The sequence below is a fragment of the Schistocerca americana genome, chromosome 5, assembly GCF_021461395.2.
Source record: "Schistocerca americana isolate TAMUIC-IGC-003095 chromosome 5, iqSchAmer2.1, whole genome shotgun sequence".
Lineage (NCBI taxonomy): Eukaryota > Metazoa > Arthropoda > Insecta > Orthoptera > Acrididae > Schistocerca > Schistocerca americana.
The window spans coordinates 287302867-287325786 of NC_060123.1; the positions used below are offsets into that span (position 1 = coordinate 287302867).

General features: G+C 41.1%; 1 protein-coding gene across 1 annotated transcript in view; it reads left to right on the forward strand.

Annotated features, from left to right (window-relative positions):
• Window positions 1–22920, forward strand: part of LOC124615438 (nucleoporin SEH1) — a 154571-nt gene that overhangs the window by 43286 nt on the left and 88365 nt on the right. The window contains exon 2 of the mRNA XM_047143325.1: window positions 12851–13007. Coding sequence (XP_046999281.1) covers window positions 12851–13007 — 157 coding nt within the window. The remainder of the gene's footprint in view (window positions 1–12850; window positions 13008–22920) is intronic.

The following is a 22920-nucleotide window of genomic DNA, read 5'->3' on the forward strand; positions in this document are numbered from 1 at the left end:
TGTTGACCTCAGTGTGAGGACGCTTCTATGTCGAAAGGGGGGCCTATCATCTGGAGTGTCTCCTATAGGTTGTTGCGGATCACAGCATGCCATCGGTAATGTCCATGGTATCAATTCCCCTTGCCGACTTTGGTGTGACACCGCAGTCTCTGGATGATACCACAATAACACTCGAAAAGAGACATGATCTTCACTAGTGTGAAGAACATTATCAGCAGTTTGCCTAATGTCATCCTCATTTCAATAATTTAGATTGTGGCCAGACTGTTGCCTGCACTCGCAGCTAGTACTATATAAACATTTCTTCCAAGATCCTTCCCCAAAGAGCATAAATTATAAGTGTTATCACTGACATAATCACTTGACTTAAAAGTACTAAATACTTGGTAAACACCAAAAGAGTCTTGTATCAGTCCTAAAATCCCCTTCCCACTTGTGCTACCCAGCTATAAGACATTTCTGGTCCTCTTTACTATTTCTTTTCTGGCTTTAGCTTGCACCTTTCACCCTATACTTTACTGTTACAGCTCACGATGGCGGGCTGTTGGCCAGGCACAGGCACAAGTGTGCAGAGGTGGGCAAACAGCCGACATGTGGGCTGTCAGGCAACTGGGCCGTAGCCTACATGACCCTACTGCACTGGTAGAAGGCAAACATGCAGAGCTGCCCATGTGCATCACACATACATGCAATTGGGACTCCCGTTGAGTTGCCTAAATTAGCTGCACATCTCTATGAGCAAGCTGGGGAATGCCCAGGAGTGCCCCTGCCCTGTGGTGTGTCAAACTGCTGCTGAACTTTTAGTTTGTCTATATGCTTTTGTTAACTGTCTCCAAAAAAATTGAAGCTATTTAAAATATATAAACTGAGGCTTTCAGACTTGGAGTATCTGCTGGGTCTTTTCATTCAGCTTCTGCTATAGCCTAAACAATAGCACTGAAAAATGATCATGATTGTGCTAACTCTTCTTGTGCTACTCACGAGTCTACTTGAAATTTGAAGACTAGCTGCTGTTCGCATAATATTCTCCCAATTCATCTTCTTCATTGAACTCTGTAAGTTCATCATCGATAATGATCTGTCTTTAGACCAAGAGATCCAGTATTGCGATACATATCTCGGCGCCAATTGCAACACAGTTGGCAGAGATCACACTAGGCGTTGTATTCATTAAGAGATTCAAATCACGGAATAGATTTTCAGTATATTTAATGGCATTTGCGATTTTGCTTTTGATTCTTCATAAAACTACTCTACTTGTGGCTCTTCTTCTGGCTGCACTACTGCAGAAACACTTGGTCCTTCCATTTCACAGAATTTTTCTAACATACAGCACTAGACACTTTGCGAGCAACTGACACTGTAGTTAGATGCGAACGTAAGGGAATAGAACTTGCATTCTCATTGGCCTAGGAGCTGGGGGTTCCCATTATGGCTAACGGTATTCACGGGAGAGGGGACGATAATAGGCGGAGATCGATTTCAGGTAATACAAGAAGCGACCATTGTACGAACATTTGGAACTCCAGTTGTGAACCACAAATGGGATGAATGTTTGAAAAAAATGATAACTGACTACATCTTTATAATTTCACACACCTTACACTGTTTGTTGATATTCTTTGAAATAAAATTGAAAAATTCGGTCGATTTTGGAAAAAAGTACACGAGCTGGATTCGAACACAGTACCTCCAGCATGTGTAGCCTTGAACCTTTGAACTTCAAAATTGATTTTCTCAAAAACCAAGGCCCGTCGCTAAAAAAACTGGATAGCCAGGTACTCAAGGTAAGTGCCTCTACAACATATTTGAAGCGCATCAAAATCCGTGATTTACAGTATAGAGGGTCCCCTTGTTAGAGTGTGACATGTAATGGAATCTGAAGCTCAGTTTGAGCAATAAGAAACTGCCGCCTTATCATGATTAAAGTCAAAGCAATAGACAAGGCAGGCTATTTGTTCTAGTAATTTGAGTATCTAGTAAACTTCATCTATGTTCTATGCTCATTGAAATTATGACACAGTGTCTGTGCCCTTTGATGTGTTCATGTAAACTTGGGAAGAAGCAATAAAATCAGACCAAGGTACCAGCTCAGAAGATGGTTTCTTCATTTCTACCTCTCTAAGCTGATATCAGAGTTTTTTCGTACTGTCATCAACCATATAGACATGATAAATCTCAAACAGACCCTGTTGCCGATGTATTCTCTTGCACGAAGCCATTCTCATGCCAAAGAGTTGGTAGACCTGAAAAATCCCACATTGCTTTCTATTCGACTAGAGAATTCACGCAAGTATATTGCGACCCTGGCTAGGCTACAACTAAGGATACTACATTTTTTTCATTTAGTGAAATTCATAATTTTACATTTCTATACATTTAAAGCAAGTTGTCTCTGTGTGCCTTTTTTACAGTGATTCGTTACAGATATCGTTGTCATCTGTGAAAAGACCTTGGGATTATTAATATTATCTGCCAGATCATTATTATACGACATGAACAGTGAGGGTCCCAATACACTTCTGTGAAGCACACCTGATGCTACTTCTACTTCTGTTGATGATCTCGACCCAAGGTAACATGCTGCATCCTGCTTACCAAGAAATTCTGGATCATTCCTGTTGAATCTGTAACAAGTTTTCCCACTCGTCCATTTTGAAAGTAAAATTTTGCTTAGGGTACCCAGTTAAAGATAATTGTTCCACGAAAGTTGACCAAGGGATTTCTGAATCAGATTTTTTTTAAATAAAATAGCTTGTAAATGAAAATGTTTCAGCAACATTTTTACATGTAATTTAAATGTACAGGTAGCTGTTAAGGTTAAATATTTTGCTTAATGAATTTTACTTCTAGGACAAAATGAAAATTATTCATGCAATAATACTTTTTTATGACATAAATTGACCACCTCCATAGATGAGAGGTCAGTGTGACAGAATGCGACACGAGGTGCCCAGGTTCAATTTCCAGTTGGATCAGGGACTTTTCTCGGCTTGGGGACTGTGTGTTGTGTTGTCTTCATCATCATTGACACATAAGTTGTCGAAGTGGTGTCTACTCAAAAGACCTGCACTAGGCGACCGGTCTATCCAATGGGAAGCTGCCCTTCAGACCCAAAAATTGCTTTGAACTACACTGCTGCCCACCTTCCCTGTCCAGGTGGATGCGCAGTGTACTTTAAATTCATCACGCGGGGTGGTTTATACAAGATCACTCAACGGATTATCAAATGAGGACATTCCAAATTACCTGTCTGATCAGGGAGTACTGGCTGCACATTGAGTAATGAAAAGGGTTGAAAAGGAATTGGTACTGACGTGCACTCTCTTCTTGACGTTTGACAGAGTTCAACTTCCCTCAAACATTAAAGTATGATATGAGATAATTTTAGTTTGCCCTTAAATCTCCAACCCTACGCGTTGCTATCAGTGCCAGAGGTTTAATCATACCAGCCAATCGTGTTCTAATACGGCCAAATGTGTTACCTGTGGCAGGGATGCCCATTAGGGGAATTATCCACCCCCATCCCCTTGTTGCATCAACTGTATGAGTGACCACACTGCTTCCTCTAGAGACTGCCCTGTTTTTAAAGATGAACAAATTATTCAGGAAACCCAAGTGAAGAAAAGATGTCAACCTTTGCTGCTCGTAAGTTATTTGCCAGTAGAAAGCCTGCTGTGCTCCTAGCAGGTAAATATAGCACTGTCCTTGCCTCTCCTCAAGCTACTAAGGAGGTAGCCATGCAGACTTGCAATCTCAGCTTTAGCGCCACGGTTGTCAGATCAGCCAGCCCAAAGATCGCCCCCTTTCAACCTCCCCACTATCACTCTAAGGCTCGACCTTCAACTGCTCCTGCTAAATCATGGGCCCCAAAATCGGATTACCGGACTTCCAGAAAAGAGCCTACCCATGAAGATTTTTTGCGTACTGAGACCTCACAACCATCAACTCCTCCTTCATCTCAATGTCATGCTTCCAAGAAGGCTCATAGGGAAAACAGTTTCTCTCCTCTACCACAGCGTCTCTCTTCTACAGCACCACCCAGTGGTAGTCGCCCTCGTCCGTCTTCCTTGTGGCCAGTCAGCCAGCCGATCACTGGCGGCAGGACCTGCCTCCGAGCAACCTATGGATCAGGATCTTCTGCCTCTAGCCGAATGCCATTCCATGCAATCGACCACCGGCTCTCAGTGGTCGCTGAATTGATGGCAACCATGGTGAGATTTTTCGTTTTATCGCCCACCCTAAGTCAGTTATCCTTAGGAATGTTCACATAATTCACTCCAATTGGGATGAACTATTGATCTTCTTAGGATCCTACTCCCTGACATCTTATGTCTTCAGGGAACAAAGCTATGTCCCCATGATTGCTTTGTCATCCCTCATTTCCAGTCAGTCTGGTTTGATCTCCCCACTGTTGCTGGCGTTCCGGCAAATGAGGGACTTAGGAATCTTCTCCATGATACTGTCCATTATCACCCAAACCAGTTCCTTCCAAGCTGTTGCTGTACATCTTTCCCTATCTGCATTCACCTTCTCTCTTTGTTCCATATACATTGCATTGTCCACACCAATGTCAAGAGCGGATCGTCATCTCCTTGGTCAGCTCCCAACCCCCCCCCTCCCCCCCCCCCCCCCCCACCCAATATTTGCAGGTTGGGGACTTCAATGCCTCTTCCACCAAGCAGATCTTGTTTGCCTCAACACTGGGAACCTACAGTTTTGTCTGCCTCCACGCCAACCTACTTCATTTGGACCTTTTGGTTGGTGCTGTTCAGCTAGCTTGGCGCTTTGTATGGTTCGCTTCCACTGATACTTACTCAAGTGACAATTTTCCAAGTGTCCGTCAATTACAGCCACAGCTGCCATCTATGCGCCCAAGACGCTGGAAGTTCTCCCAAGTCGATCGGACACTTCTCCTCTCTAGCAACATTTGATGACTGTCAGTTCCCTAATATCAACGATCAGGTCACTTATGTTACAGAAGTTATTCTTACAGTTGCAGAACGTTCAATACCTTGCACCTTCCCTTTGCCCTGGTGGCCCCCAGTTCCTTGGTGGAACGAGGCATGCCGTGACGCAATATACGAGCGGAGATGTGCTCTTCACGTTTTCTGCCAACAGTATCCACTATAAGCAGTTACGTGCGCAACACCATCGCATCATACACGATAGTAAGAAGGCAAGCTGGGATTTCTTTACCAGCTCCATCAATACCTTCACTCCTTCATCTGTTGTTTGGAGTCGAATACAACAGATATCCGGCACACTCAGTTTTTCCCCGACCTCTGGGCTAATTGTTGCGCAGGCTACCTTAGTGGACCTAGATGCAATCTCTAACTCATTGGGTCGACAGTTTGCTGAGATTTTGAGCTCTTCTAATTACCCTCCCGCCTTTCTCCCAAAGAACCCGGTAGAGGAAGAGCGAGCTCTTGCTTTTTCCTCTCAAAATCACAAAAGCTATAATGCCGTTTTTTCTATGCGGGTACTCAGACATGCACTCTCCACCCTTCATTCTTCTGCTCTGGGACCAGATGGTATCCATGTACAAATGTTGCTGCATCTGTCATACCCTAGCCTGTGCTAATTCCTTCACATTTTTAATCGACTTAGGGTCGACAGTACGTTTTCCAGAAGGTGCCAGGAAGCTATCGTCATTCCTGTTCCGAAACGTGGAAAGGACAAACATCTACCCTCCATCTATCACCCAATCTCTGTTATGAGTAGTGTTTGTAATGATTTGGAGCATATGGGAAATTGCTATTTAGGCTGGTGGCCGGAGTCCCGAAACCTGTTAACAACTGCACAACGCGATTTCTGAAAGCATTGTTCTGCAGTTGACCATCTTGTTGCTCTGTCCACTTATATCATGAACAATTTTGTCAGGAAACGCAAAACAGTAGCTATATTTTTTTATCTGTAGAGGGCATACGATACCTGTTGGAGGACAGGCATCCTTCGCACACTGTTCTCTTGGGACTTTTGAGGTCGGCTACCCCTTTTCATCCATGAATTTATGACAGAGCACACGTGTAAGTTGTGGGTGAACACTACTCTATCCCGTACTTTCTACCAAGAAAATGGGGTGCCCTAGGGCTCCATGCTAAGTGTTATAATGTTTGCCATCGCCATAAATTCAATTATGGATTGTCTCCTTCCCAATGTCTCGGGCTCCCTCTTTGTCAACGATTTAGCAATCTACTACGGCTCTCAACGGACCAGCCTTCTTGAACGACGTCTTCAAGGATGTCTCGGTCAGCTCCACTTGTGGAGCATTGAAACTGGCTTCTGATTTTCTCCCAGTAAGATCGTCTATGTACATCTTTGGCATAGTATGGAGTTTTATCCATCTTCCCTTCATCTAGGCCCTGTTGACCTTCTGTTTGCGGAAGTCACCAAATTCTTGGGTTTAAAATTTGATAGAAAATTGTGCTGGTATTCGCATGTTTCATATCTTTCGGCTCGCTGTCTGCGATCCCTCAGCTCTCTCCATGTTGTGAGTGGTACCTCCTGGGAAGCAGACAGAGTGGTCCTCCTCCGCCTATATCACACCTTAGTGCACACGAAATTGGACTACGAAAGCATTGTTTAATCCTCTGCATAGCCCTCTAGTCTTCGGCGTCTAGATTCTGTCCACCACCGTGGATTGCGTTTCGCATCTGGAGCTGTTTACACTAGCCCCGTGGAGAGCCTTTACGCTGAGAATGCTGGGCCTCTACTGTCCAATCGGCAGCTGTCCATCTGAATCACTACGCTAGTCATCTGTCTTCCATGCCTGCTCATCCGACCCATGCTCTTTTCTTCGACGCCTCCTTGGATTTAGGGCCTTACTCTCTACTGCTACCAGCAGTCCACTTCCGTCAACTGCTACATTCACTTTCCTTTCGGTTTCCTAAAACTTTTGTGACAAACTAAGGTAAACTCCCACCTTGGCTTTGCCCCCCAGACCTGCCTTCTCCATGACCTAGGTTAGCTTCCCGAGGATAGTACCCACATGTACTTCATCAGGAATTTGCTGCTCTATGTACACAAATGGAGGATGCCACATTTATTTACACTGACATCTCCACCACCTTTGGTGTCAGGAGTGCCTATATTATGGATGAAACCTCTGTTAGAGTTCAGTTTCCCGATCAGTATTCAGTTATTACTGCAGAGCTTTATGCTGTTCTCCAGGATTTCCAATACATCTATCACCATCAGCGGATACAGTATATTATAGGCTCGGATTCACTCAGCTCTCTTCTCGGCCTCCAAGCTCTTCATCCCATCCACCATCTGGTCCACTGGATTCAGGACTGCCTCCATATGCTCCACTTGGGGGGGGGGGGGGAGGCATCTCTCTGGTATTCCTCTGGATCCGAGGGCATATTGGTATATGCGGAAACGAGGCAGCCGATATAGCAGCAAAGGCTGCTGTCCTCGTCCCGCTGTTCACATGGTCCCTTTTGCCGATCTAAAGACTGTTTTATGTCATCGTGTTGTTCTTTTATGGCACACATATTGGTCTGTACTTCAGGATAATAAATTACGAGACATAAAACCTCTTCACTGTGCTTGGACCTCTTCCTCCCGGCCTCATCTTCGGGAGGATGTAATTTTAACTAGAGTCTAAAATGGGCACTGTCTTTTTAGCCGTTCACATATTTTAAGTGGCGATTCTCCGTCACTTTGGCCCCACTCCTCTCAGTCGTGGACGGTGAGACACCTTTACTTCAGTGCCCCTATTTTAATCCGCTACATGCCCGTTTCCAGCTGTCGCCTGATATATCTTCCCTTTTAGCAGATGGCACACACTCAGGCAGTCATGTCCTTGAGTTTATAAGTGTTAGTGAGATGACATTGGTCATTTGAAGCTCTTTTTGGGGAAAACAACCCCCCTTCAATAGCAGTTTTCTACTATTTCCTTCCGTTTTTAGTTTCCCTCCTCTTGAGTTTCGCCCTAATTGCTGCTAATTTAAATTCCTGTTTTTATCCTTCACTAAGTCACAGAATGGGTGCTTGTGACTATAGCTGTTTTGTGCCATAAAACCATAATAAGAAAAAAATGGGAAGCCCTTGCCAAATGACATTTCATGAAAGTAACTTCAAATGTATAGGAAAGATAATGATCAGATGATCTGTAAGAGCATGATCTGAAGGGCTGACTGCTGAAGATCACAGGATAGATGAAAATATTAACTGCCACGGAAATGGAGGTTAGTTTAGCCACTACACGACTGATTTAACTCATAGTAGTAAATCTGTTCAATAGAATTTAACTGGTAGGTCTGTGAACACTGCAGTGACACAAACCTACCAGTAGCCTAATTGTTGTTGTTGTTGTTGTTGTTGTTGTTGTGGTCTTCAGTCCAGAGACTGGTTTGATGCGGCTCTCCATGCTACTCTATCCTGTGCAAGGTTTTTCGTCTTTCAGTACCTACTGCAACCTACAGCCTTCTGAATCTGTTTAGTGTATTCATCTCTTCGTCTCCCTCTGCGATTTTTACCATCCACGCTGCCCTCCAATACTAAATTGGCGATCCCTTGATTCCCCAGAACATGTCCTACTAACCGATCCCTTCTTCTAGTCAAGTTGTGCCACAAACTTCTCTTCTCCCCAATCCTATTCAATACCTCCTCATTAGTTATGTGATCTACGCATATAATCTTCAGCATTCTTCTGTAGCACCACATTTTGAAAGCTTCTATTCTCTTCTTGTCCAAACTAGTTATTGTCCATGTTTCACTTTCATACATGGTTACGCTCCATACAAATACTTTCAGAAACGCCTTCCTGACACTTAAATCTATACGCGATGTTAACCAATTTCTCTTCTTCAGAAACGCTTTCCTTGCCATTGCCAGTCTACATTTTATATCCTCTTTACTTCGACCATCATCAGTTACTTTGCTCGCCAAATAGCTAAACTCATTTACTACTTTAAGCATCTCATTTCCTAATCTAATTCCCGCAGCATCACCCGATTTAATTCGACTACATTCCATTATTCTCGTTTTACTTTGTTGATGTCCATCTTATATCCTCCTTTCAAGACCATGTCCATTCTGTTCAGCTGCTCTTCCAGGTCCTTTGCTGTCTCTGATAGAATTATAATGTCATCGGCGAACCTCAGAGTTTTTACTTCTTCTCCATGAATTTTAATACCTACTCCGAATTTTTCTTTTGTTTCCATTACTGCTTGCTCAATATACAGATTGAATAACATCGGGGAGAGGCTACAACCCTGTCTCACTCCCTTCCCAACCACTGCTTCCCTTTCATGTCCCTCGACTCTTTTAACTGCCATCTGGTTTCTGTAAAAATTGTAAATAGCCTTTCGCTCCCTGTATTTGACCCCTGTCACCTTCAGAATTTGAAAGAGAGTATTCTAGTTAACATTGTCAAAAGCTTTCTCTAAGTCTACAAACGCTAGAAACGTAGGTTTTCTTTCCTTAATCTTTCTTCTAAGATAAGTCGTAAGGTCAGTATTGCCTGACGTGTTCCTCCAACATTCCTACGGAATCCAAACTGATCTTCCCCGAGGTCAACTTCTACCAGTTTTTCCATTCGTCTGTAAAGAATTCGCGTTAGTATTTTGCAGCCGTGGCTTATTAAACTGATAGTACGGTAATTTTCGCATCTGTCAACACCTGCTTTCTTTGGGATTGGAATTATTATATTCTTCTTGAAGTCTGAGGGTATTTCGTCTATCTCGTACATCTTGCTCACCAGATGGTAGAGTTTTGTCAGGACTGGCTCTCCCAAGGCCGTCAGTAGTTCTAATGGAATGTTGTCTACTCCCGGGGCCTTGTTTTGACTCAGGTCTTTCAGTGCTCTGTCAAACTCTTCACGCAGTATCTTATTTCCCATTTCATCTTCATCTACATCCTCTTCCATTTCCATAATATTGTCCTCAAGTACATCGCCCTTGTATAAACCCTCTATATACTCCTTCCACCTTTCTGCTTTCCCTTCTTTGCTTAGAACTGGGTTTCCGTCTGAGCTCTTGATATTCATACGAGTGGTTCTCTTTTCTCCAAAGGTCTCTTTAATTTTCCTGTAGGCAGTATCTATCTTACCCCTAGTGAGATAAGCCTCTACATCCTTATATTTGTCCTCTAGCCATCCCTGCTTAGCCATTTTGCACTTCCTGTCGATCTCATTTTTGAGACGTTTGTATTCCTATTTGCCTGCTTCATTTACTGCATTTTTATATCTTCTCCTTTCATCAATTAAATTCAATATTTCTTCTGTTACCCAAGGATTTCTACTAGCCCTCGTCTTTTTACCTACTTGATCCTCTGCTGCCTTCACTACTTCATCTCTCAAAGCTACCCATTCTTCTTCTACTGTATTTCTTTCCCCCATTCGTGTCAATTGTTCCCTTATGCTCTCCCTGAAACTCTGTACAACCTCTGATTTAGTCAGTTTATCCAGGTCCCACCTCCTTAAATTCCCACCTTTTTGCAGTTTCTTCAGTTTTAATCTACAGTTCATAACTAATAGATTGTGGCCAGAGTCCACATCTGCCCCTGGAAATGTCTTACAATTTAAAACCTGGTTCCTAAATCTCTGTCTTACCATTATGTAATCTATCTGAAACCTGTCAGTATCTCCAGGCTTCTTCCATGTATACAACCTTCTTTTATGATTCTTAAACCAAGTGTTAGCTATGATTAAGTTGTGCTCTGTGCAAAATTCTTCCAGGTGGCTTCCTCTTTCATTTCTTAACCCCAATCCATATTCACCTACTACGTTTCCTTCTCTCCCTTTTCCTACTACCGAATTCCAATCACCCATGACTATTAAATTTTCGTCTCTCTTCACTATCTGAATAATTTCTTTTATCTCATCGTACATTTCTTCAATTTCTTCGTCATCTGTAGAGCTAATTGGCGTATAAACTTGTACTACTGTAGTAGGTGTGGGCTTCATGTCTATCTTGGCCACAATAATGCGTTCACTATGCTGTTTGTAGTAGCTTACCCGCACTCCTATTTTTTTATTCATTATTAAACCTACTCCTGCATTACCCCTATTTGATTTTGTATTTATAACCCTGTATTCGCCTGACCAGAAGTCTTGTTCCTCCTGCCACCGAACTTCACTAATTCCTAATATATCTAACTTTAACCTATCCATTTCCCTTTGTAAATTTTCTAACCTACCTGCCCGATTAAGGGATCTGACATTCCACACTCCAATCTGTAGAACGCCAGTTTTCTTTCTCCTGATAACGACGTCCTCCTGAGTAGTCCCCACCCGGAGATCCGAATGGGGGACTATTTTACCTCCGGAATATTTTACCCAAGAGGACGCCATCATCATTTAATCATACAGTAAAGCTGCATGCCCTCGGGAAAAATTTTGGCTGTAGTTTCCCCTTGCTTTCAGCCGTTCGCAGTACCAGCACAGCAAGGCTGTTTTGGTTAGCGTTACAAGGCCAGACCAGTCAATCATCCAGACTGTTGCCCCTGCAACTACTGTAAAGGCTGCTGCCTCTCTTCAGGAACCACACATTTGTCTGGCCTCTCAATAGATACCCCTCCGTTGTGGTTGCACCTGCAGTACGGCTATCTGTATCGCTGAAGCACGCAAGCCTCCCCACCAATGGCAAGGTCCATGGTTCTTGGGGAGGAAGAAGGCTGTATACATGGAAAAAGCCTGGAGATACTGACAGGTTTCAGCTAGATTATATAATGGTAAGACAGAGATTTAGGAACCAGGTTTTAAATTGTAAGACTTTTCCAGGAGCAGACATGGACTCTGACCACAATCTATTGGTTATGAACTGTAGATTAAAACTAAAGAAGTAGCCTAATTATACTTTTATTTTTGAGAACGAAAAATTGACTTTGTTGGATTCGGTTTTTGCTATGTACTTACTCATTATTATACACATTATCTTGTAGATGCGTGTATAATGTTAGTTCTGTAACAGCAAAAGCACTTAAACTGTTGATTTCTGACTTTTCAAACAGCGACATCTAATGTAGCTGATCTGAACAGCACTTTAATTGTAAGTTTATCCTTGCACATAAATCCCCTGCTTTAGTGAATCCAACACACACAGCAAATAACCATGGAAACAGTCTCTTTTACAAACCTTCAGATGCTGCTCATGATGTGTATGATGTGATTTGTTGATTGCGATGCATTAGTTACATCCATGTGTGTGAACACCCCTCACTTCTGAGTGAATTTCCAAGCTCTACATGGACATATCCCACTGAATGCTTTCTATGGGACTTGGTTCAGTCATTCAAAGAGCAATATGGCCTTTATATTAGAGTACTTAGCGGTCTCAGGGATGTGTCTGTTAGTACCCTATCGGTGCACAAGTATTAGTCGTGTGTGTGTGTGTGTGTGTGTGTGTGTGTGTGTGTGTGTGTGTGTGTTCTAGGGCTCTTGGGTTTGAGGTCTGTTACATTTGATCTTCAGGAAGGACAGCTGAATCTCAGGATTACTGCACAAAATATTTTGTTTAGCATGTAAGCTAGAACTTTATAGCACATCTTCAAAATCTGGCAGCGGGGCCAAACCAAACAAGTACTAAGGGATGTAGGCCCAGTACTATTATGCAAGAGAGCTTCTATTTATTCTGATATTAAATTAGACCAGGTAGCCAGAGACTGTTATTTTGTTTGTTTGTTTGTTTGTGTGTGTGTGTGTGTGTGTGTGTGTGTGTGTGTGTGTGTGTGTGTGTGTGTGTTTAATTCTGATAAGGCCTTTTCATAATATTATCATTATCCCATAATTTAAATTATAGAATTTGTAATACAAGCAGAAGAAAGCGTTTTCATTGTACTTCTCATTTATGATTTCTTTGTGAGCTGGATGTTGTTTACATTTGTTTTTTGAATTGTTTAGGTATGGGATCAAGACGAACATGGTAAATGGCAGATGACTGCTAGCTGGAAGGCACATAGTGGATCAGTGTGGAAAGTAACATGGGCTCATCCAGAATTTGGCCAAGTGTTGGCAACATGTTCTTTTGACCGTACTGCTGCCATCTGGGAAGAAATAGGTGAGGAACGGACATGAAGTATATTATACATTTCAACTGTTTCGAGTGTGATACAAGCAAAATTTCTGTGACTAGGTATGTTTTGAGTAATTTTCAATAATACTGGAAGAAATGAAGGCAAGTTGTGTAAGGGTGGTAGAGGAAAGTGAAAACTACACTAAAGAGTTGGGAACTTTGTAGGCAGTTTAAAAACAATACTTAATATATTGAATTTCCAAGAGTCTGTGTTTAATGAAAGTATAAAAAATTAGTATGTTCTGCAGAAATGATTGGAATGTGAACCATGTCGGCCTGCAGGTTCAAGGTAACATTGATATTACCGTGCAGCACCACATATCGGAAAAATGTGCCTGTGGCTCTAGTTGTTGCTAAAAACCAAAGGTAATGGATCAGTGTGACTTGAGGAGACATGCAGAATGCCTCACAGATGTATGCACAAACCGTACCGTCAGATTAGTGAGTTTGAAATAGGGCGCATGAGAGAATGTGAAGCATCCATACAGGAAATTGCTGCTTGTGTGGGGGAAGTGTTTCAGTAGTGCAAAGGTTGTGCGCAGAATGGTTCATAGAAGGCCGTAGAACTCCTCCCCTGAGAAGATTTACTCCTCAATTGAATGCCATTTCAGCAGTGGAACATGCCATACACAGCCAGGGGTGACAGTCTGTCACCTTTAATAATAGCATAGGTTATGTGTGCATCATCCACTTCTCTGCCTACCTTTGACAAATATGCAGAAACAGGCTAGACGACAATGGTGTATGGAGCAATGCTACTGGGGACAGGAATGGCACCAGTGAGTGTTTTCAGTTGGATCCAGGTTTTGTTTGTTTGCAATTGATGGCTACATTTTGGTTCACCACAGACAGAGAGAGCGGTATCACAGTGACCACATTCTCACGAGACATAGAGTGTGGTGCCATTGGGTACAACCATAAATCACAGTTGGAACATGTCAGTGTGACTTACGTGAATGGCGTCCTGTGATCCATGGCCACGCCCTTTCTGCACAACACCCCAGATGGCATTTTTTAGAAAGACAATGCACAACTCCATGTTGCTGCATGGACAAATGCCTTCTTGGTGTCACAGGATGTCAGCCTTTCACCCTGGTCTGCCAGCTCACCAGACTCATCACCAATCGAAAACATGTGGCATATGGTGCAGCGCTGTGACCCAATGCCAACCACGTCAGATGAACTTTGGAACCAGGTGAGTAGATGGCTATACCACAGGTTGCTATTCGCACCTTACCTGCATCGATGGTGTCATACATGGAACCAAGTTATCAGGGCCTATTGCAGACCCTGTGCCTCCTAGGCAACTGGACACATGATGAACTGTGGTGACGGAAACGCTAATCATTTCTGCAGAGCGTACTAACGTACATTACCTATGAATATGAACATCTTATCTCTAGTCATTCACGGTGTTCTGTTTTTTGTGAACATGAGTGCGTTTATTTACATGTTTTTATTTCTTAGGCTCTCTGTGTCAATGACACAAAAGCATGGATCATAAATTGAAAATGTCAGTGTGTTAAACTTTTAAATGTTGAAATGAAAATTACTATAGTAATCATAAATTTTCAAATCCTAATTTAATTTATTTTACAAAGTTTAATAATGATCGAGAAACAGAGGTATTCACACCAGTATATTAGTAGGAACTAAGCTTTGGTTATTTTGGTGGTGGTTGGAGGGGGGGGGGGGGGAGTGGGGGTTTTCTAGTCTCACTAGAACAGTTTAACAGGCCTGAATCTTTTTACATGAACAGTTGTTTTCCTACATTTCCACTCATTTCAGTTGGATACATTTATGAAAATACATTTAAGGGAATGTAAGATATGGATGTAGGGAATAGAGAGTTTGCTAATAGAAAAGCTTGGTGTTTGGTAAGCTGCAGTTTGCCACCAGTAGCCTTCAGCTCTTGTGAAAAGCATTGAAAATGGATGTTCCAGACAGTTGCACTTTTGTAAAGACTTGTCTATTTCAGTTATAACTTCTTAAAATGTTTTGTGTTCGTAAATAATCCAGCTTCCTTGTCAACTCTATGGGCTCCAATCATATTGTGTGCATGTATATACCTGTAGCATCAGCATAGTGTGATTTAATTAGTTTGAAGTGAACATGGTAGTCTACATAAGCCTTGAATTTTGTAAACTTTTAGGCATGTTCATGTTGGATCTTTTTCAAATGGACTCAGATGAGTGAGTGGACTCGGAGCCAATCGTCGTAGGTTGGAACCAGCTCCTTCCCCCCACCCCAAGAAATCAGCACAAGGCTACTGTGTATGCTGATGTCATTGCTCATTCTACATCTCACTTGCTATACTATAGCGAAGTCTGTTTAGCAAAATTCTTTGTGTTTCAAATTATCTTTTCCTGAGTAGGGTTCACAGTCATGTAGAACTTTTTGAATTTTTGCCTTTGACTGTCATTTTATGTACATATGTGTAGGAACAAAATCTTACCCTTGAAAATGGCATAAGCTTGAAATTCCAATTGCAGGACAAAAATTAAGCAGTCAGTGAAGGTGAAATTATTGTCCTTTCTTAAGTCCTTGTATTCTATTTTCCTAATTACAATAGGGTATATACCAATAACAGTAAAACTCATTTGCTTGTTAGAACAACCCTTCAACAAAACTCCAGTTTTGTTGCTTCTGAACTTCAGTTTAGTTCTGGCAATGTAATTTCTTTTAAAGGTGTTGTTAGTTAGTTAGTTAGTTGGTCAGTTAGTTAGTTAGTCAGAATGTTTAGGAACTGGGAAGTGACATATGCTAAAAGGAACTAAAGTTTGAGTCTTCTCAGCCAGGTAGAGAAAATAAAGCCTTTGGGCCTGAGAAAAATTATTTACGTATAAATTTAACCTGATCAGATTAGGGCCTTCAGGTCCTCTCTTACATTGGACCATGGTTTCATGTGTTCAATATTTTTTGCAACTTAGTTATCCAAGAATAACAATTTTAATTTGACTAGTAGTAATAAAATAGTATTAGCAGGATTAAAAATGATTTAAATGTATATAACGATACTGTGAAAAAATATTACAGACTTAAAACTAATAATGTTAATCCTAGCAGTACTACTACTACTACTACTACTACTACTGGTGGTGGTGGTGGTTGTTAAGATGAAGATGGTAATGATTATGACAGTGGCAAATAAAAACAATTGCCATTATCATAATGCCTGACATAGTGAGTTTGGAGGGAGAGAAATTTAGGTAGACTGGACCGGCTAAAGGCATTGCGAAATGAGAGAGATCTGGTTGGAAAAGAGGATGTACTAGGGTAATGGGTGTGCACAGGGACAAATGTAGGTATTGTTGTTGCCTCAGTAGATAAGTCATTGAAGCTGGAGCTTTTACTCAGTTCTTTGAGGGAGGTCATTCCAGAGTTGGATTACTACTATTGAAAAGGACCCTGCAAAAATTACCGAGTGATGGAGTAGGACAGAAAGGATTCTGCTCTGATGGGAAAGAGTATTTCTGCTATGCTGTTCAGACAAGAGCATCAAGGTTGAGAAGAGATATGAGGGATAGTTTATGTTGACAAGACAGTAGAGGAGGCAGACTGTATGGAAATCTTTGCACTTGTCTGCATGTAACAGGGATTGCTGAGCATAAGGTATTGAAATATGATGAAAGAATATTGAATGCAGGCATTCAGCACCAGTTCCAGGCATTGTGAGCTTTCCTAAGAAAATCCTTACAGGGTAACATCACTGTAATCAAAAATTAGAAATGTAAGCAATATGTGCAAGTCCATTTTTCAGGCCAAAAGGGAAGAGCTTTTTATATTTTTCTGTGGTGTGCAAAGATGCTGATACCTTCCTGCACATTGCAGCTATGTGATCAGCCAAATTTAGCTTTTCATCTTTTATTACTTCTAGACTCATTGCTGAGAAGTTGATATTTGTCCCATCTAGGTTAATGATGGTAACGATTCCTTATATTTTGGGCTACTGAGCCTAGAATGATCAACCACAGTCAGTTGGATTTTAGATGTGTTGAGCTTCAACCCTTTATTCTGTGCCCATGTTGTTAATGCACACAGGTCACCACTGAATTCTCAGATGACTTCAAGTTTGTTGTGCATTTAGGTACAACTGGAGGTCACCAGCATACACGTGGTATTGACAATGAGACAAAACTGATCACACATCTTAGGCATACAGTGAAAAGCGTGAGGACCTAATAGCAAACACTGGAGGGCACTAGGTATTACAGTGACTTTATGGTATCGGACATGATACACTTTTTGCAAGAGGTCGTGTAGAAGCAAAATCATTCCCCTGCATTTGGAGAGAAATTTAGGCTGCTAAGTTTGGAAAATAAAACTTGGAAATCAGAAGTGTCAAATGCTTTGTTACACTCTAAGGAGCACGTGATAATTGTGTCTTGTCCTCCTATAGCAAGTTTCAGGTCACGTGTTACTCTTACGAAAGCAGGGGTACTGTGATGTTTGCGGAAACATGAGTTTTCAGAGCACCATTGGTGATTTGTTGTGTGTCAAGAAAATGGAACCGTGACATTTATAGTAACATTATGCCATCAAGTTTTGCAATAAACTTGATGAATCCATGAGTGTGACTTTATGTTGAACCAGGCGTGTGGGGAATTTTCTTCATCAAGAGCACAAAAGTTTTTCACTGGCACGAATCATTTTTGCAAGGCCAAGAACATGTTGAAGATTAACCTTTCTCAGGGAGACCTTCAACTTTAAAAACTGATGAAAATGTTGTACATTTGCATGCTCTTGTGAGATCAGACCGACATTTAACAATAAGGATGATGGATCACCTGTTAAACTTACTTCCGTCATAAAAGTTTTGACCTCAACGGGTATTCCTGTTTTTCCACAGCTTCCCTATTCACCTGATCTGAGTCCTTGTGACATTTTTCTTTTCCCAAAATTTAAAAAGTCATAAAAGGCTGTCATTTTATAACTCGGGAGAAAATTCAAAAGAATGTAACATACATGTTAAAGGCCCTACCAGTTTATGCCTTTAAATGGTGCTACAATGACTGGAATGTGAAGTTGCTGACAAGAATAATATACAGAAGAATTGGAAACAAAATTGAGGCTATGTTAGGTGATGATCAGTTTGGCTTTAGGAATAGTAAAGGCACCAGGGAGGCAGTTCTAACATTGCAGTTGATAATGGAAGCAAGACTAAAGAAAAATTAAGACCGCATTCAAAGGATTTGTCAATGTGGAAAAAGCATTTCAAACGGTGCAATATGTTCGAAATTCAGCAAAAAAATAGGGGGAATATACAAAGCAAGACAGGTAATATACAGCATTTACAAGAGCCAAGAGGGAACAATGAGAGTGGAAGACCAAGAATGAAGTTCTCAGATTAAAAAGGGTGTAAAGCCCTACAGTTCAGTCTATACATCGAAGAAGCAATGACGCAAATGAAAGAAAGGTTCAGGAGTGGAATTAAAAATTCAAAATGAAAGGATGTCAATGATCAGATTCGCTGATGACGTTGCTATCCTCAGTGAAAGTGAAGAAGAATTACAGGATGTACTGAGTGGAATAAACAGCCTAATGACAGGGTGTATACGACCCAGGAAAAACCTGGGAATTTTTTCATCCGGGAGAAAACCAAGAAAAACCCGGGATTTTTTTAGAATTCCGGGAATTTTTCATTGTTTTAGTTTTCAGTTAAATTTTTGTGATTTTGACTGGTAAGAACCAATACTCTTACAAAGGAGATTACTGTATCCCGCCTCTGTAGAATAATACTGCACCAACAAAACATGAACAAGAGAAAAAAAACGAAAATACAACTTAAGTCGCGAAGAAAATGAGCCATATACAACAACAAAACACAGTGCTCATACAAGCGTCTGCCAACAGGAAAGTGTGTCAAAGGCTTTAGGAAGACTATGCTATGTTTCCAAACAACAAATTGTCTCCGATGAGCGTGACGTGACAGCTGTTTACATTTGATTCGTTTGAGCAGTTGAGGGCGGGCTCTTGTGCATGCGCAGTTTAGTCGCGTATGAGTGAGTACCTTCTCCCGCTTCTGGCTACAGATGTGTGGCTGGGCACCACTATCTAATATTGCCCCGGTTTGGAAATATCGTAGATCTGGGGCTGATGCACAGAGTAGTCTGAATTGTAGTGGGTAGTCTCCACGTGACCTGTGTTTACGTTTAGTGATTTTGCTGTTTCCTCTTCATTTATTGCTCTCACATTAAATGAAAACAAAACGGATTTCTGTGCCCGTGAGCTATCAAATGAATTAAAATACGTTCGCATAATTACGGAAGGCTAAAATATGTTACTAGTTTCAGGATTTATTTCCACCTTTCTGACAGTGAAGCATTAACCGCCTTGCAGAACAATGAAGTTATTTTTGTCGGTTTGCTTCTATTAATCTTTTCCGTCGAAACGAAATGTTTAATTTCACACTGTTGGCTAGTTCCAACTGTTCGCAGCATTTCAAGTGCACGTTTTCCATCTTCTAACTCGTATGGCATTACGCCATAATAAAGAACCAAACATGAGATAATACAGTACTGGTACGGAGCTTAAGAAAATTTACGTCCGAATCAGGACATACGAATGTGCACTTTAAGCCGAATTATGCATTTTAGTATGGTTCACGAAATTCCGATGCTCTTGAAGTATCCTCTGATGTCTTGTTTCTTTTATGACATAATGCAAGATCTTTTAATATTTTACACGTTCGAACATACGGGCTTCCTGCGTCATCGCAGCTGCGCAAGCGCAGTGACGCCCGTTATCTGGCGCTCTCTGGCAACTGCTGAAACTAACCAATTTCTAACAGGTCATGGGGAAATATTGCAAATGGTGGTTTGAAAAGCATTACTTTAAAGGTAAATTTCCTTTTACGCAAGATGAACTGTTTGCGAGGTCTACAATGAATTTCTTAAATCACAGCGCGTTTTACCCTCATTTAAAAATCAACTCTAAAGGACGACCATCTAGAAGAATTCGACTCCAGAAGATAAGACATTTACGTCATTATTAAAAATTTTACTGGCACATTTGTGTGATGTACCTTAAAGTGTAACACGCGCAAAAAAGATGAACATTATATGTTGAAGCTTAGCTCCTTTTGCAGCTTATTAATCTTACAGACCAATATTATGTGAAAGCTTTTCTTTTCTTGTAGCAACACTATGTATATTAATTTAAACCATTAACTTTTCTTATTTGTGTGTTCGCCCTGCTTAAAGAATGATCTTGCTATTGGTTGACTGCATCATGTGCCCTGTGCTGTCATCAGCTGGTGAGATCACGTGACATGAGCTATGAGTGGTTTACAAAAGCGCGTCGCAATTTCGATTTCAATGCTTCGGAAAGTAACATGCGGTGTTCGGTGGAATTCGAATTTATATCTTTGTAACACGAAAATATGCAGCGTACATGTTGCTGCACATCAAAGATCTTTCCTAAACGTGTTTTTTTTTTTCCCCTGAGTTTCGTTTTCTGGAGTGCTGGGAAATTCTACGTCAGTGTATAAAACCATAAACATTCAAAGGATTCATAAGTTTTACAGTGCCGAGAAAAAGTAGTATATTGTCACTTAACACGGAAAAAGCGTATTTTCATCCGGGAGAAAATGTATTTTCAACCGGGAAATCCGAGAATTTTTTTTCCATGCCCATGTATACACACTGAATGAGTACAGAATATGGATTGGGAGTAAACTGAAGAACGATGAAAGTACTGAGAAGTAGCAGAAATGAGAACGGCGAGAAACTTAACATCAAAATAGGTGAACAGGAAGTAGATGAAGTTAAGAAATTTTGCTACCTAGGCAGTAAAATAACCTGTGGCGGACAGAGCATGGAGAACGTAAAAGGCAGACTAGTACTGCCAAAAAGAGCATTCCTGGCCAAGAGAAGTCTTAATATGAGGAAGAAATTTCTGATGTATTGTAGGGAAGCAGCCTACTCACGCCGTAGTAAATTCACATCAGTCTTTCCATTGTGTGCCAGCCAGTCCGCTGCAACTAGCTCTGACGTCATAAATGTTGCGCAATACTTTAAAAATCAAGCAAATAACCTAAAACAGCTCTAGCATGTCAGGAGTAATACTAAAACAACATGTGTTGAATATCAGTTCGATAACTTTAGCCTTTTTCGAAATTTTGACGTTTTTCTGTGAAAATCATTGGCGCAACAGAAAAGAGCTAGAGAATTAAAAATTGATAATTAGATTCATTTTTCATAATTATTTAATAAAAACAGTCTTCTGGATCTCACAATTTAAAATTTTAGTGGAAATTCGTGATTTTCTGGTTTTCGTCTTAAAACTTAAGGAAGCAAGATAGATTAAGTAGTCTAATAAATAAGGCTAGGAGGTTTATATTTAAGTAGAATGGAGATCCGCTATCACCACAAGGATGTGAGAAGTTTCATTTGAAAACCTATAAAACTATAGCGATAGCGTATCTCCAAAGGGCCAGTTCAGAGCTCGTCTACTGCGTGCAGAGTAATTAAATTAATTCTCTCGCCCAAAATATTTAACTCAGCCACGTCAATCTTTTATTATGATTACTTACCTGTGTGCTGAATGCACATTTAAATTAAGAGCTTCATCGGCCGTCAGCAAGAGAAGCTATGATTTATTCGGCAACTTAAAGTGGTGCATTACTAGTCCAGCGGCTAGTCGGGAGAGCCGATTTGATCAGGCGTTCCCTTAGCCGTCCGCACCGCAGCTTTATATATATAAGAACGCTGCGCGAGGAAGCAAGGCCCCAGTTCTCTCCAGACGCTGAATAGCACGTCATCTGTGTCGGGAGTCGCATCGCGTCGGTATCATTGCTACAAACAGCCTCGGATGCCGTATTAAGTTACTCGGGATACGTGTAACCATGAAATCATTTTCGAGTGAAGTGGTAATTCTGGTTTGCCTTTAATTATCGATCTTCAGTTTGCGTATTGTCGTATTTTCACGTGCCGCCGCGGGACAGACATTCTACCAATTATTTAGCGTGGCGTTTGATGAAACTAATCATCAAATTATGGCGAGCATTCATTTAAATATTTAATTTGGACAGTTATAGTGGCATCAGCGCATTAGATTCTGAACTGCTCTGTTAGTTAGGTTGTGTGGATTCTTTTGTTTTTCATCTGTGACTTTCAGAATATGCTCAACTATTTTAGAAAATCGTTTTTGATTATAAATCCCGGACAATCTCCTAATTCCTCGGAGCTATAAGCTGTAACTATAAGTGTATTCTCAGATGAAGTGGGCACTAGGAATTCTAATTACAGGCTTCACGTTTTGCTAATCACTTTCTGGTAGCCAATATTGTAGTTAGAGAGCCAGTGTTGAGAACGGCAAACAACAGCAAAAATAATAGGAACATTTTTAATAACAATAATTCCACTCGCCGCCCCACAGTATGTTTGGAGCACAGCATAGTTGTGAAACACTGACTGGGGAAAACTGGAATGGAAGAGAATCGACACATTTGAGATGTGATGCTACAGAAGAATTTTGAAAAGTAGGTGGACTGCAGGGCAAGGAATGAGGAGATTCTTCGGAGAATCGGCGAGGAAAGGAATATATGGAAAACAATTGACAAGAAGAACGGACAATATGGTAGGACATTTGTTAAGACATAAAGGAATAACTTCTATGGTACTAGAGGGAGCCGTAGAGGGTAAAAACTTAAGAGGAAAACAGAGGGTGGAATATATACAGCAAATAATTGAGAATTTAGGTTGCAAATGCTAGTCTGAGAAGAAGCAGTTGGTACAGGAGATGAATTCGTGGTGGGCCACATCAAACCAGCCAGAAGACTGAGGGCTAAAAAAAAAACTAAGACTGGGAAAAATGACTCTGCTGGTGTAAAACTGCTGAAAGAAACTACTTTAAAGGGGACAATGTTGTTTGAAAAAATAAAATCTTTGGTAGATAT